This window comes from Mesocricetus auratus, unplaced genomic scaffold (assembly GCF_017639785.1).
Source record: "Mesocricetus auratus isolate SY011 unplaced genomic scaffold, BCM_Maur_2.0 Super-Scaffold_100021, whole genome shotgun sequence".
Taxonomy (NCBI): Eukaryota; Metazoa; Chordata; class Mammalia; order Rodentia; family Cricetidae; genus Mesocricetus; species Mesocricetus auratus.
Window position 1 is genome coordinate 4,965,273 of NW_024429202.1, and position 14,633 is coordinate 4,979,905.

General features: G+C 48.9%; 1 protein-coding gene across 3 annotated transcripts in view; it reads right to left on the reverse strand.

The window, feature by feature from the left end:
• The window catches only part of Lrfn2 (leucine rich repeat and fibronectin type III domain containing 2), a 160,295-nt gene that overhangs the window by 20,332 nt on the left and 125,330 nt on the right, over positions 1-14,633 (reverse strand). The window contains exons 2-4 of one of the 3 annotated variants that reach the window (XM_040729366.1): positions 8,703-10,126; positions 8,563-8,605; positions 5,868-6,530 (exon numbers count right to left, since the gene is read on the reverse strand). In XM_040729366.1, the coding sequence (XP_040585300.1) occupies positions 6,339-6,530; positions 8,563-8,605; positions 8,703-10,102 (1,635 nt within the window). In that variant the 5' untranslated portion in view covers positions 10,103-10,126 and the 3' untranslated portion in view covers positions 5,868-6,338. Of the gene's footprint in view, positions 1-5,867; positions 6,531-8,562; positions 8,606-8,702; positions 10,127-14,633 lie in introns of those variants that run through there. The other 2 variants (XM_040729367.1, XM_005072408.3) reach the window with 2 other exon arrangements.

Here is a 14,633-nt window from a genome sequence, read left to right on the forward strand (position 1 = left end):
ATCTCCCAGTTTGCTCTCTTCATCTTGCTTTCTGTTGTTTGCTCTGCATGAAAGGGAGGCTTGGCAGCCTGCGCTCCAGCTGACGTTTTGTGCTGGGAGGTGACCTTAAAGGCAAAAACTGAGCTGAGCATGGTAACAGAGATAGACGGAAGGGGGCCGGGTCCTCTGTGACCAGGCAACTCAGAAAGAAAGGTAGAACTTTTTTCCCTGGACTTCTCTTAAATAAGGGGTATACGGATGAGTCCATCGTTTCTTCTGCTGCTGCTGCTGTGAGGCCTCTGGTAACCCCGTCTTTGCCGGTATAACCACTTGATACACTTTGCATTTCAGAGAGCCACACCCTGCCCAGATTTTCTGCAAAGTGGCCCCGGGTAGATTCTCTGCGTAGAACCAAGGTTCAGGCTGGCACCTTTCTTCCCCCCCTTGTGGCAGCATTTCTGGCACTTGAAATTGTGGAGAAGTGACACTGAGCAGAAAAGTCGCCAGACCCTCGCCCAGACAACATGTAGTGAAGGCCTGGCCCATGCCCCAGCCTTCAGGGACATTTGGGGCCATTAGTAAGATGACCCACAGGGTGGGGCCTGGGATGGGTGGAGCCGAGGCCCACTCTTACCCTTCCTATCCCTTCTCCTTGTGGGTACCTGACTTCAAGAGAGAATTTGTGAAACTACGCAACCCCAGGAAGGCCGGCTTTGAGTGTAGCCTCTCAGAGCTACACTCTCCTTGTCTCTCCAACGTCCATTGTCACATATTCCTCTCCGTCCATCTGTCATGTTCAGCCAGCCTTCCTAGGGACATCCTCTTCATCCATCTGTGGTGTCCAGCCAGCTTGCCTAGGGACATCGGCAAGTCCTCAGCACAGGCACAGGACCCTGTACCTCACATGCTCCTCTCTTCAGGGAAGAAATGTCCCTATCTGCTTCCCTTGTCTCCAAAGTCATGGGTGAATTTTCCTGGTGGCCAAGGGCAGGGTTCCCTGAGATATGGCCAGATAGTACCCTGGCAGTGTAGACCTCGCCTTTCTATCCCTTACCTGGGTGGGGACAAGCATTGATAGCAGGCATAAAGGTTAGTATTGAGTGTGCTTGATGAGATCTGAAGTCGTCTGGGAGATACATCTCTGGATCCTTGGAGGGAGTTTCCAGAATGGTCTAACTGAGGAAGCTACAGGAAGACCTATATTAAATGTAGCGCCAGGTTGAAATCCCGGGGCTTAATCAAAGGGAGAAGACAAGCAGAGCACCAGCTTTCCTCTCTCTCGGCTTCCTGACTGAGGCTACACTCTGACCAGCAGTGCCTTACACTCCTGAGCCAAGCCTTCCCCACCTCAGGGACTGGCCCTTCCATCTGTAAGAGCCAACCCTTCCTTAAGTTACTTTGGTAAGTTAAGCAACACAGCAGATCCACCCTGAGCCCTGAACAGCTCGGCCGCATGGTCCACGCTCTACAGACGAGGTCTCTGACAGCCTAAAACTGATAGAGCAGGAAGGGTTTCTGTGCTTGTGCCCCAACCCACCTTCCAGGCCCCTCTTGTCCTTACATTGAGATGCTGGCCACATCGCCCACAGCATGAAGGCAAGCCTGGGGCCTGGCTGATCCCACTGAGATTTAGGCAGCAAGCTGGCTGCTCCCTGGCCCTCCCAGAACAGTTCCAGCATCTCATCTGTTGACAGATGTTCCTGACAGCTCTTAGAGACAAGTGTTTGTGAATGTTGCTTGAGCCGATAATGACACACACAGGGCACTTACCTTTCCATGTCACACCAGAAATGAGGCTTAGCTGAGATGGGTTGTCGCTCTTTCTGGGTGGGGGAAGGGCTGTTCCTCTCCCCCACCCCATGTTCACTGCTCTCCCCTCTGGATGTCCCCATTAATGTTATTCTTTTCCTGAAAGTTCTGGCCCTGAGAGATGTGACTGCCAGTCTTTCTCAGTCACACAGGAAGTGAGCCAGATACCACCTGAGGACTGAAGGAGCTCAGAGTGCCCCAGTGCTGCCTGCAGGGCGTGGCTGTGCCGCTGTGGGGAGAAAAGTGCCTGGAGAGCATCTAGGACATCTTACATGACAGAAGATTTCCTTGGTCACCCGGGATTAGCCCCATCTTCGTAGTAATTCTGGAGTGTGGCCTACAGCTTCATGCATCAAGCATTGCACACAGATACCCTGGGGTTATCTGGTATGTTTCCGTGACATGGGTCCAGGCCAGGCTAGACTCTCTGAGCCCCTATGATGCTTACCGACTCTGACCTCAGGCTCTAGAGCAGAGGCGTCTGGGACGTCCTAACATCGGGCCACAGGGCCCTGCCCAGTAAATGCGGCAGCAGAAGCCACACTGTTCTGCTTAAGAAGAGACACAGGCTGAGAAGATTGTGCCACTGCAGTCAGAAATTCCTGCTCCCACCTTTTCAGCATCCCCGGGAGGGACTTCGCTGGGTCCTCCTGGAGCCCTAGAGGCTCTCAGATCATGACGGCTGGTGCTAAGGCTGCCACAGCGCTACTCTGAGGCCTGCTGCCCTTCTGCTGATCAGGTCTGCGCTACTCTGAGGCCTGCTGCCCTTCTGCTGATCAGGTCTGGAATCTGCAGCCTGTGTGGGTCAGACTTACAGACCATGGGTGGGGAAATGCCTGCAGGTGCAGAGGAGAAGAGGGAGGCAAAGTCAGCTCCTCCACGGTCAGAGAGGCCGGGAGTGTGCAGGGGCGGGGTGCCAGTTAGACTTTCTGCTTGTGATGGGTGAGTGCCTACTCCTGTGTGGGGGGGTGGGGGTACATGCACGTGCTTACACATGTACCTGTGCATGCATGTTCCCCTCTTCTCTTCATAAGTTCTTTAAATAGATCAAAGGAGCTGGGATTTCTTTCTAAGTCCTTTCATCTTCAGGGTCAATTTTACCTTAGCTCACACAAGCTTCTAGAATCTCATTTCTATGCTGGGCCATTCTGGATTGAGCACAGTACAGCTGTGCTCTGGCCAGCCTGACTGACTCCACAGAGTCACAACCTCTCCTGACCCAAGCAGTGTTTCTCTGACACAGCTATGGAGTCTTCCAAAGCCCCGTTGTCATATGGCTGCGATGTCCTTGTGAGCAACAACTTCAAGACTGAACAACAATTCCAAGCAAGGCCAGTTCTCCTTGCCTGGGATGCCTTGCTTTGTGTGACTGTAATTACAATGTATTCCTTGAAACAAATAGGTGATCAAGACAGATGATAAGCAGATAGACAATGCTAGATAATGGTAAGTAGATAGACAATGGTAGGTGATCGGTAGGTGGGGAGATAATAACAGATGATATGTTACCTTTTTCTAGGTGAGTAGAAAGATTGTATATAACAGGTAGATGATAATGATGGACAGATGACAGGCAGATGTTTCTCTGGATACAGTGCCATGTGGGCTCCTCATTTGTGCTTCTAGTCCAGCCTGACACTATTTTGTTTCTATCCTTGTTGGGACATGAACACAGCAGAGTCACCATGTAACTCACTGCTGTTTCTTCCTTCTCAGGGTAAAGATGCATTTTTCAAAAAGTCCAGTATCTCTCTTGAGATCTCTCTCTCTCTTACTATGAACTCCTTCAGTACACCCACAGAGGCTAAGCATCTGAACTGTAGCCAGAAGCTAGGCTTCGAATTGTAGGGTGTCATTACAGCTTCTTGTGATAATGAAGAAATGCTTGGAGTGATTGTTGCTATAAAGAAAATAGGTTTCCTGAGTTCATGGTTCTGGAGGTTTAGGTCCAAGATTAGATGGTCCTACTGCTTAGGACTTCCTCTGGTAGACCAGGTGGCCATGATAGGAAACCGATGAAAGAAACTGGCTCAACTCTTTTGCTAGATAGATGATAGATAGATAGATAGATAGACAGACAGACAGACAGACAGATATATATGATAGATAGGTAGATAGATAATAGATAATAAACAGATGACAGATGATAGAGGTAGATAGATAGATGATAGAGAAAGATAGATGATAGATAGATAGATGATGGAGAAAGATAGATAGATGATAGATGGGTAGAGATAGATGATAGATATATATGATAGGTAGATATAATAAATAGATGATAGATAGGTAATAGAGTAAATAGATAGATAGATAGACAGATAGATAGATAGATAGATAGATAGATAGATAGATAGATAGACAGATGACTGTGGTAGTCTCAGGCTTTTAAACAGTTGGCTTCCAGTTAGTGGCATTTTTTGGAGATTTAGGAAGTGTGGCCTTGCTGAAGGAAGCGTGTGACTGGAAGCAGACTTTGAGAAATTGTCTTTGAGTCATTTTAATTCACTCTTTCTGATGCATGCTTGTATTAAGGATGCTAGCCCTCCGCTTCAGCCCCCTGCTGTAACACCACTAACCCTTTGGAACCACAATCCAAAACAAACCCTTTCTTCTTCTGTTAGGTGCTTTGGTCATGGTGTTCTATTACAGCAACAAAAAAGTAACGAACATAATGACAGATAGATACATGATTGATAGGTAGTAGAAATCATAGATAATAGGTGGATAGGTAGTGATTGATTAAGCGAGTGGAGGGACTAGAGCCTTCAGTCCCTTCCAAGTCCCTACCTCAGGGACCCCAGGCTTCCCTCTGTCTCCACCTCTTAACCGCCCACAGGACCTTGCAGTGCTGCCATTCTGGGACACCCATCCAATCCTTTTTCTGACTCTGTGACCTTGGGGGACTTTTGTGATATTCTCTTGTCCCTTTATACCAAGAGGATGAAATGAAATGGAGTCTGCACAGCTGCTCCTCATGCACACAGTGAGGCTGCAATAATGTTGGTGCTGGCGATTGTCAAAACCCCCCTCTGAGAGCATACACCCCTTAGAATTGTCTGCAAAGCTTTGGGCGCCTATCTTCTTACAGAGAAGACCAAATGGAATAGCAAACTTCCACTTCCTCCCCTAGGACAGCTGAGAATATAATGGCCCTATTTTAGGTTGGTATTACTTTTGCTACCAGTAGCAATACTAACACTACCCTATATGCCCAAGCCCTGCTTGGAGGGCTATCATTTTGTTTTTATGGTTTGTGGTGTGTGTGGGGGGCAGGCATGTCCATGTGTGTGTACAAATGTGGCAGGTGCACATGTGTATATGTACATAAACTTGCATCTATACATGCAAGTGTGGATGTCAATGGTCAACATCAAATCTCTTTCTCAATTACTCTCCAACTCCTTATTTTTTGAGACAGCGTTTTCACTGAAACTGGAGCTGCTCAACAGGGCTAAGCTGATTAGCCCATGCTCCAGCAGTCAGCCTAGCTCCAAATGCCAGTGCTGGGTTAAGACATGAGCCATCATGCTTGGTTTTTATGTGGATTTTAGAGATTCAAAATCAGGTCCTCATTCTTGTGAAGCAAGCATTTTACAACAGACCTGTGTCTTTAGACTCTATGTAAAGCATTTTTCTCCTGGTATCTCATCTAGTCTTCATGAACAGCCTTAAGGAGTCACCCTTGACCCGTGCAGTTTTAATTTAAAAAAAATTCTGGTGCTTTATTTTTAGTCTAGTCTTTTATGTGTTTTGTTTTATTTGTTGTTTTTTTTTAACAGGGTCCCATTAAGTAGCCTGGTGTGGTTCGAATGAGAATGGCCCCCATAGGCTCGTTTATTTAAGTGCTTAGTCGTTAGGGAGTGGTGCTACTTGAGAAGGATTAGGAGATGTGTTTTTTGGAGTGGGTGTGGCCTTGATGGAGGAAGTGTTCAAGCCAGGTCCAGCCTCTCTTTCCCTTCCTGCTGTCTGAAAATCTGGTTGTAGAACTCTCAGCTACTTCTCCAACACCATGTCTGACTGCACGCCTCCATGCTCCCCTCCATGCTGATAATGAATTAACCCTCTGCAACTGTAAGCCAGCCCTAAATAAATGTTTTCTCTAATGAGAGTCACCATAATCATGGTGTCTGTTCACAGCAATAAGACACTGAATAAGACATTTAGACTGGCCTAAGACTCACTACATAGAGCAGACTGGCCTTCAGCTCCAAGAGAGCTGTCCGAATCTGCCTCCCGAGGTACTGGCATTAAAGGCCTACATGACCATACCTGGCTTGGCACTTTAATTTTATTTTTACTCTCCAGATTCCCAGTCAGCTGAGAGAATAAATGTGAATTTTCCCTTAAACAATAACAGGAACTCAGCCCCAAGTCCTGGTGTCCCTCCAGGTGTTTATGAGACGCTGGTGACGGTAGGAGATGACACCTTTGTAACAGTGACATGGCCATATTGCTGCCTGTGTGCCCAGATCATCTCTGCACCCTCCCAATGCATGTCTTCCACCAGCCACACAGCTGGTGACTTTTTCCTGTTCTGCTTTTTATCAAAGTCAAAGCCATATGACAGATCCACAAGTGAAGAAAATGCACTTATTTTTCAAAAGGTCAGCCTCACAAGCTATGAAAGAAATGTAAATTAAAACAAGGTCCATGTTCCACCTCTGCAACTGATCGAGATAAAAAGGCACTGCACACTCAGTATTGGGAGAGCTGTGATCAAGAGGGACATTGTCAGGTACCACCTACGAGAGAGGAGATACAACAAGCAAGTGTTATAATTGACTTGTTAAGCCAGTAATTCAACCCTGAGGATAATATGCTAAGAGACTCACTGGCATTTCACCAAATGTATTTTTATTTTGGTACCAGAAAAAATGCCCATCATTGTGTTACTTTTATTACTGAAAAAATGAGAAGTCACCTAAAATTCCAGTGACTTAAGGCTAATTGTTAAATCAACATGAAAAATTTTAGTGCCATGGGAACTGAGGCAGCCAAGCCAGCTCAGATATCCAGTGGAAAGGGTGAAGATGCAAAAATGGTGTCGACGGACCGCTCACATCGCTCTGATCTGGTGTAAAGCAGGGGCACTTTCCAAAACCTGCCTGCTAGAGCTACACGGTGGGAGACAAGGTCAATCTACTGCCCTCGCCGCAATGCTATTCATCTAATGCTCTACAAAGACTGGGTTTCGTTTAGTAGAAACACCACACACACACACACACACACACACACACACACACACACACACACACACACACGCACACACACACGCACACACACACACGCACACACACACGCACACACACACGCACACACACACGCACACACACACGCACACACACACGCACACACACACACACACACACACACACACGCACACGCACACACACACGCACACACACACGCACACACACGCACGCACACACGCACACACACACGCACACACACACACACGCACACACACACGCACACACACACACACACCAGGTAAGGGGGAAGGGTGTTCTCAGGTTTGTTGTGATTTCCATTGTACAATGGTCCTCAAAGGACACAGTGGCTTCTTCCTTACCAGCTCTGTTCCCAACCTGGAGTCCTCAGTGATGGGACTCAGGTTCTCAGACTGTGGCCTCTGGAGTCATCGGATGAGGTCCCATGGCTCCATTCTCAAACTAGCCATTGTGTGAGCACAAAGCGAAACGGGACTTCATAGGTCACCACCCATCCCCTGAGCAATAGGGGTACAAATGACATCCCTCAGTTTCATTGACACCGAGTCCAGTATGGGGAAGAATTCCTCTGAGATCATCCATGCAGGTTCTGGTGTCTGCCTACGGCTTGGGTGATATATGATTTCTTTTGTTGTTGTTTGGTCTTTTAGGGCAGGGTCTTACTATGAAACTTTGACTGGCCCGGAATTCATCATGTAGCCCAGGCTAGCCTAGGACTTGTGATCTTCCTGCCTCTACCTCCAGATTGCCAAGGTTACACCAATTTTATTTATTACATCAATATGGCTGGCTGAGATATATAATTCTACTGTCCTTACATTGTTTGCTTCCCTTTCTATCAGGCCTGGGGGATGACCCTTGACCTTCACAGTCACTTCACAAAGCTAGTATCATTGAGGCTGGTGTCCAGAAGAGTGAACAGGGTAAGCCCCATCCTGGAAGACCTGGAAGGACCCCATGAGCCAGTCTCCGGCAACCAGAACTGGACCAGCATGGGAAGCTCTTCCCTCTCTAGGGCTGCAAATAAAAAAGGCAGACATCTCTAGAGAAAAGGGGCAACCCAAGTCAGAGAAAAACAGAATTTACGATAAGAAACAGTATAGGAGGCATTTATGGGGGGCTTTTGACCAGCTACAGTATCTTCTCAATTATTTGAGGTAATAGAGGGTAGCTCCATTTCTCTCTCTCTCTCTCTCTCTCTCTCTCTCTCTCTCTCTCTCTCTCTCTCTCTCTCTCTCTCTCTCTCTCTCTCTCTCTCTCTCTCACACACACACACACACACTGTCTTACTTTGGATAAACTACTTGCTACCGAAGTGGAGAGTCCAGCCACCATCGTGAACCCTTTCTGGTCTCACGGTTTTCCACCATGACTGCTAGGAGTCAGAGACTGTTCAACCACTGATTTCCCAGTGGCTCAGCTCTCGCCCTGCTCTACTGGCAAGGAGCTCAGAAGCATCTGTCATCACACCGCTGCCCCCTTCTGGGAGACATGGTCCTTCCTCCTACATGCTTCTTCAGTCACCCAGGAGGGAGCCCCTTACCTGTAGCAGAGGCGCAGGTGACCCAGGATCCCCACAGGCACCTCTGGAGAGAAGGGAAACGGAAACAGGTGCACACGGTGCTCGCCCATTCCCCCACCATGCCCCGGTCCCTCCTGGCCACACTGCCGGGGCTGGCTCACCTGTAAATCAGTACCTCGTCGTCTGAGCAGTTGTACTGCAGCTGATACATCTTCACTCTGGGAGCTGACTTGCTGACAGACCACTTGACCAGGGCAGATGTGGTGGTCACATCGGACACAAGAACAGCCCTCTCCGGGGCGCTTTTGGGAGGCTCCCCACCGCCGCTGCCTCCCCCACCCCGGCTGGTCTTGCTGGAACCTGTGATGTCCGAAAGGCGAGACTTGGGGGGTGCCATCCGGCTAGTGCTGTTGCTGAGGTGTGGGAGCTGGACAATGGAGACCTCCACTGTAGCTGTGGCCTCTCCTGCAGCGTTAGCTGCAATGCAGGTGAAGGCTCCGCTGTCCTGAGAGGTGGTGATGAGAATGTCCAGGGTGCCGTTGTCATATACAGCAGTCCTGGAGGAGTTTCCCACCAAGCGGTCATCAGGGGCGACCCAGTGGATCAAGGGGCTGGGGTCCCCAATGGCCTTGCACTTGAGAGTGGCTGCCTGGCCCTCCAGAACCAGCAGCTTGTGTGTGTGTTGTGTGATGAGAGGGGGCTCACACACAAACTCCTCCTCACGAATATGCCAAAAATAGCGCCCCTTGAGGCCTCCAGGGGATCCACAGGTCTCCAGGTCGTCATCCCTCTCCAGCCTCCGCAGCCAGAGAAGCTCACAATTGCAGTGCAGTGGGTTTCCCCCAAAACTAAAGGACAGGGGTGGGGCGAAGGGCGTGGCAGTCAACAGGGAGGCCTGGGAGCGGGCAAAGATGGGGTCTGGGGGCAGCTTCTGCAGCCGATTGGACGTGAGGTCCAGACGGGCCAGTTTCTGAAGATCTGTAAAGGTTCCCTCGGCAATGTGGTCCAGCAGGTTGTGGTCTAGACTCAGCTGATGCAGGTTGACCATGCGCCGTACCGAATCCCAGGGTAGACCGTGGAGGTTGTTGTAGGATAGGTCCAGATCTTCTAATGTCAGCAGGAAGTCCTCAAAGGCATCATCAGCGATGCCACCCAGCTGGTTATTGTTCACGATAAGATGCTGCAGGTTGACCAGGCCCCGGAGTGTGTCCTCCCCAAGGCTGGGCAGCCGGTTGCTGTCCAGGTGCAGGGATCGGAGACTCTCGAGGTCCAGGAAGGAGAAGGGCTGGATGTGGCTGATGGTGTTCCTAGACAAGGTCAGATCCACCAGTCCTGTCATGTTGGCAAAGTCCTGGCGGCCAATGTGGATGATGAAGTTGCCACCCAGGCGCAGCTCCACCGTCCTCCGGTCAATGTCAGGGGGCACAAAGAGGAGCCCCTTGGAGGGGCACAGGGTCCCCAGTGACTCAGACAGGTTCTGGCAGACGCAGTACTTGGGGCAGGCATCGACCACAGCAAACGCCATGCCAAAAGCCAGCAGCCCACCAAGCAGAGTCTCCATGATCTGGTCACTCAGCCTCGGCACCTGGAAGGAAGGACACAAGGTCAAGGCCCGCAGGTGATTTCCCTTACCAAGAACTCCCTCCCTCCAAGGAATGACACGCTGCCTCAGGGAACAAGAGACAGCCTGGGCGCAGGCAAGCACTCACATCTTTTCATTTAACTCTTCTAATGCATTTCTGCTTTATCTTTTTAGCCTTAGTTGTTACCATCTCCTAACAGTTTGATTCAGTCTGTGTGATTACAGATTGTTTCCTATATAACACATACCACATGAGTTCCACGATAGCAGACCTTTCATCTCTTTTATGAACTGCTGTGATCCAAATATCTCGCACAGTGCCCAGACACCTGGAACATCCTACTTCCTCGGTTGGAATTTGTTGGTTGGTGGGTGGACAGATGAGTAGGTAGTTAGATTTTTAGCGGATGGGTTAGCAAGTGGACAGATGGAGGGATGATGGATGGGAGGGTGGGTGGCTGAATGAATAGATTTGGTATTGGCATGTCTATAGATGAAAGTATGGGTGAGTGGATGGAGGGAAGTGTGGATGGGTAGGTGGACAGGAGGGTGGATGGATGATAGGTAGTTAGATGGGTGGGCATGTGGGTAGATAGGTGGATGGGTTAGTGGATTAGTGGGTGGAGAGATGGATGTAGATGGGAAGGCGGGACGTGTATGGTTTAGTGGTTAGGTAGATGAGAGGATTAAGGATGGGTGGGTAGATGGATGAATGGAATTAATGGGTGGATAGACAGATGAGGTCATGAAAGTATGGATGGAGAGGTGGAGGGAAGATAACATATCAGTGGTTCAACAAATAACCTTTGTGCCTGAAGTACATTCCGCAGTTGTCTTGTGAAGTAAAGTGTTTGTTAGTTTGGAGAAACATGAAATGAAAGTAGACTAGCATTCCTAAAGGGGAGGGATGTGGTCAGAAAGAAAGTTGACTCTAGAAAAACCAGGGTTGGTGGGGAATTCACTCTGGTGCTCTTCATCAAGAACAAGCCACTTGGATACCAGCTCTTGAGTTCAGGAAAGGGAAGAACTGGACTGGTGCTAGGTCCTCTCCCTGGACTCTGCCCATCCATGCTATTCCATGGGCGTCAGGGGACCCTGTTACAAGGGAAGGATGTCCTGTATATAAGGAGGGAACTCCCTCCCAGCCTACTAGAATCCCTGATCAAAAGTCATCTTCTCATTGAGGCCTCTCTGATACCCTAACCCACACATACAAACACACACACACACACACACACACACACACACACACACACACACACTCCCCTTCTGGGTGTGCTCTCTCACCTCAGGGTGCTCAGAGACTCACACACTGCCCAGCACTTAGTAGGTATTTTTCCTAAATAGACATGTAGGGTAGGAAAAAGATAGGAGTTTGCTGGGGATTTGCCCTTCCCAATTCTACAGTTTTCACCCTATTCCATGCAGTAGCAATTATGTATCTTTTTATGTGATGCTAAAAGCATGCCATTGGGTTGGATTTGGAGAAGATCCTGTGCCCTGGTTGCACAGCTTCCTAAAGACCAGAGTTTCTCAAATTGGCTTCTCCAAGTGCTAATTAGGTTCCACAAAAGCGGCTTCAGAGGCCAATAAGCTGGGATGCGCTGCCCACTTGCTTGCTCTGGTGGATGTTCTGTGCATGTTAACAAGTTCAGAAGAACTGAGATGCTCTGTGGGGGGAAGAGACTGGATTAAGGATTCATTTGGTGCTACGTTCGGTTTCTTGTTTTGTTGGCTCTGTGCATGTGTGTGCGCTCGTGTGTGTCCAGGCACCCCTGTATGTGTGTGGAGGCTAGAGGTGTGACAATGACTGTCCTCCTCATCTGCTCTCCACCTTATTTTTTAAAACAGTGTCTCTCACTGAACCTGAAGCTCATGATCGGACTATCCAGTGAGCTTCTTCCTCGCCTGTCTGCCTCCCCATAGCTCAGATTGTAAGTGCTTATTTGCCAGGATTTCACATGGATACTGGGGGTCTTAATGTAGTCATTCTTGCCTGCATAGCAAGCACTTTACCAGCTGAGCCATTACCCAAGCGCTCTTCTTGTTTTTGAGCAAGTTATTAATATTTAAAGGAAGTAGATTCCATAGGCCTCAATTTGAGCACCAAGGATGCAGAGAGAACACTCAGCAGGTGGTTTCCACATACACTACCTGATGGTTTGAATGAGATGTCCCCACACTCTCGGGCATTTGAACACTCAGTCCCCAACTGATGGTGTTGTTTGAGAGGCATAAGAGGTGTGGTCTTGTTGGAAGGATTATGTCACTGGAGGCAGGCTTTGAGTTTAAAGAGTGGCATCATTGGAGTGCACTGTTTGCTTTGTGTTGAAGGTTCAGGACGTGAGTCCTCAGCTTTCACCCTGCCACTCAGGATTCTTAACCCCCTGGAATGATAAATCCAAATAAACTCTTCCTTCTACGTGTTGCCTGGCTCATGGTGTTTTATCACAGCATCAGAGAAGTGACTAATGCCTACTATATACACATGCCACATATAAAAGCCTCTTCTAACCATATGTTTGGTTGTGCAGACTTCAGTCCTATTTGTGGTAAGGGCAAATCCTCCCTTGAGACCCTCCAAGGGCCAGCAGCCTTCCCCTCGTTTCACCTATAGAAGGTGCTGTGCTGAGAACAGCTCTGTCCAACAGAAACTCAGGATGAGCCAAATGTAATTTTAGACTTTTCGGTGATAATCTCCTTTTAATCATTGAGAAAGTTCATTTTGGTAGCATATTGCATTTCACCCACAATAGCATTTTAATGTCATCAGTGCCATTATCGATTGAGTTGTTGAGTATTATTTTATTTGTACAAAGACTGAAATCTGGTTTCACACTTGCTAGCACATCCCAAATGATCCTCCTCCATATTAGGGTCCCCTCAACGATCAAGCCTGGGAACTACTGCTGTCTGCTGTCTGTTGTGTAAATAAAACTTTACTAGCACACGGCCCACTCATTCCTTTGCATCTCGCTTGGGCCATCTTCCTTAACTGTGTGGCAGAGCAGAGTGTGGGAAGCAAAGAACGCAGGCCCAGGAAAAGCCAATGTCATTTGCTGTCTGGTTCTTCTGGAAGTTTTCTGACCAGTGTTTGCTCTTCATTGAGAGTTGAATCTGCCACACGCCTAATCCCTTATAGTGCTGCCCCAGGCTCCTCGGGAGCAACTGCAGCCCAGGCAGTACCTATCATCACCAAACGCCCTGCAGAGGCAGAGCGGTCATCCTGCCCCAGGTCCCAACAGGTGTCCACATCTCAAGCTGTCAATCATGGGAGGACTCTGCCTGTCGCCCTTTCTCTGTGCTCAGAGGAGCTCCGGCCTTCCGGGTACACACCTGGCAGCACCTAGTCAAGGGTGCAGGAAGTCTTTACATCAGCTTTTGTCAGCAAACCTGGAGCCAGTGCCAAGGCTGTCTCCCTATTACTGCTCATGCAGCATCTTCTGCTTGGTCCTTCAGATCCCTCTCAGCCACCCCGCCACTTCCGTGTGGAGGGGCTGAGTTTGCAGCTGTGAGGCATGGACAGCGGTCTGCCTGTACATCCTTGGGCCACTTCATCCTTGACTTTTGTCTCCTGTTTCTGTCTCAGAGCGGAGGTAGCAAAGGAAGCAGGGAAGCTGGGATGCACACCCAGAAGCCAGAGAAACCCGGGTACCATTGCTTCAAACAGTTTCATCCTACCAAATGATGCTAAGCAAACCACAGTTTAAAAAATAAGTTTGTTGAGGATTAGCAAATGTCTAATGAATTCAAATGGGTGACATAATAGAGCTGGGTAAATATATTTTAAGTAATCAGCGTGGAAGATTACTGACAGACAAGTGACTATTGAATCTTAATTAAAATTGTATTCTGAGAATTGTCACTAAGCCCATTACTCTAGCAGCCAAACCAAAGACCGCTGCTTCACCTCCAGTTTAGGAGAGGGGGAGTCAAAGGAAATGGGTAAATTTGCCTGACTCAGGCGATGAGTTGGGGGAGATGCTTCCTCTTTGAGGCAGGAATTTGAACAAAGGCTGGGAGAAGAGGCTGGCCCGGGTGACTTCAAGCATTTCTGCGTGGCGTGGATGGCACAGGGGCATAGAGCTAGGAGACCAGGGCCCGCCCAGGGAAACAGAGCCATGAAAGGGAAATGGGCAGGACTGAAGTGCTGGTGGCGAGCAACGCCACCAGAGGTGCACCGCGCGCAGAAGTTATAGAATGGACCCTGTTATCAAATGTCACAATCAGCCTGCAGAGGAGTCAGCGACTGCCAGCGTGACAGAGGGGAGATAGCATTGAAGGAGTAGGACGAGGTTCTCTGAACCTACAGTGCCTTAGAGTTAGCTTAGACTTAGGTACTCATCCAAGGTGGAAAGGGTACCCCTCTCTTCCGACACTGGATTTCTTCATGTGGCACTCAAAATTCTGCAGTGTAACAGCTCACAACCGTAAGGTACCCCTGTGCAATGAGAAAGAGATGTCCCCACGGGGTTTGTGCCGAGCAACCTTGCACAGTGAGTGACCTGAT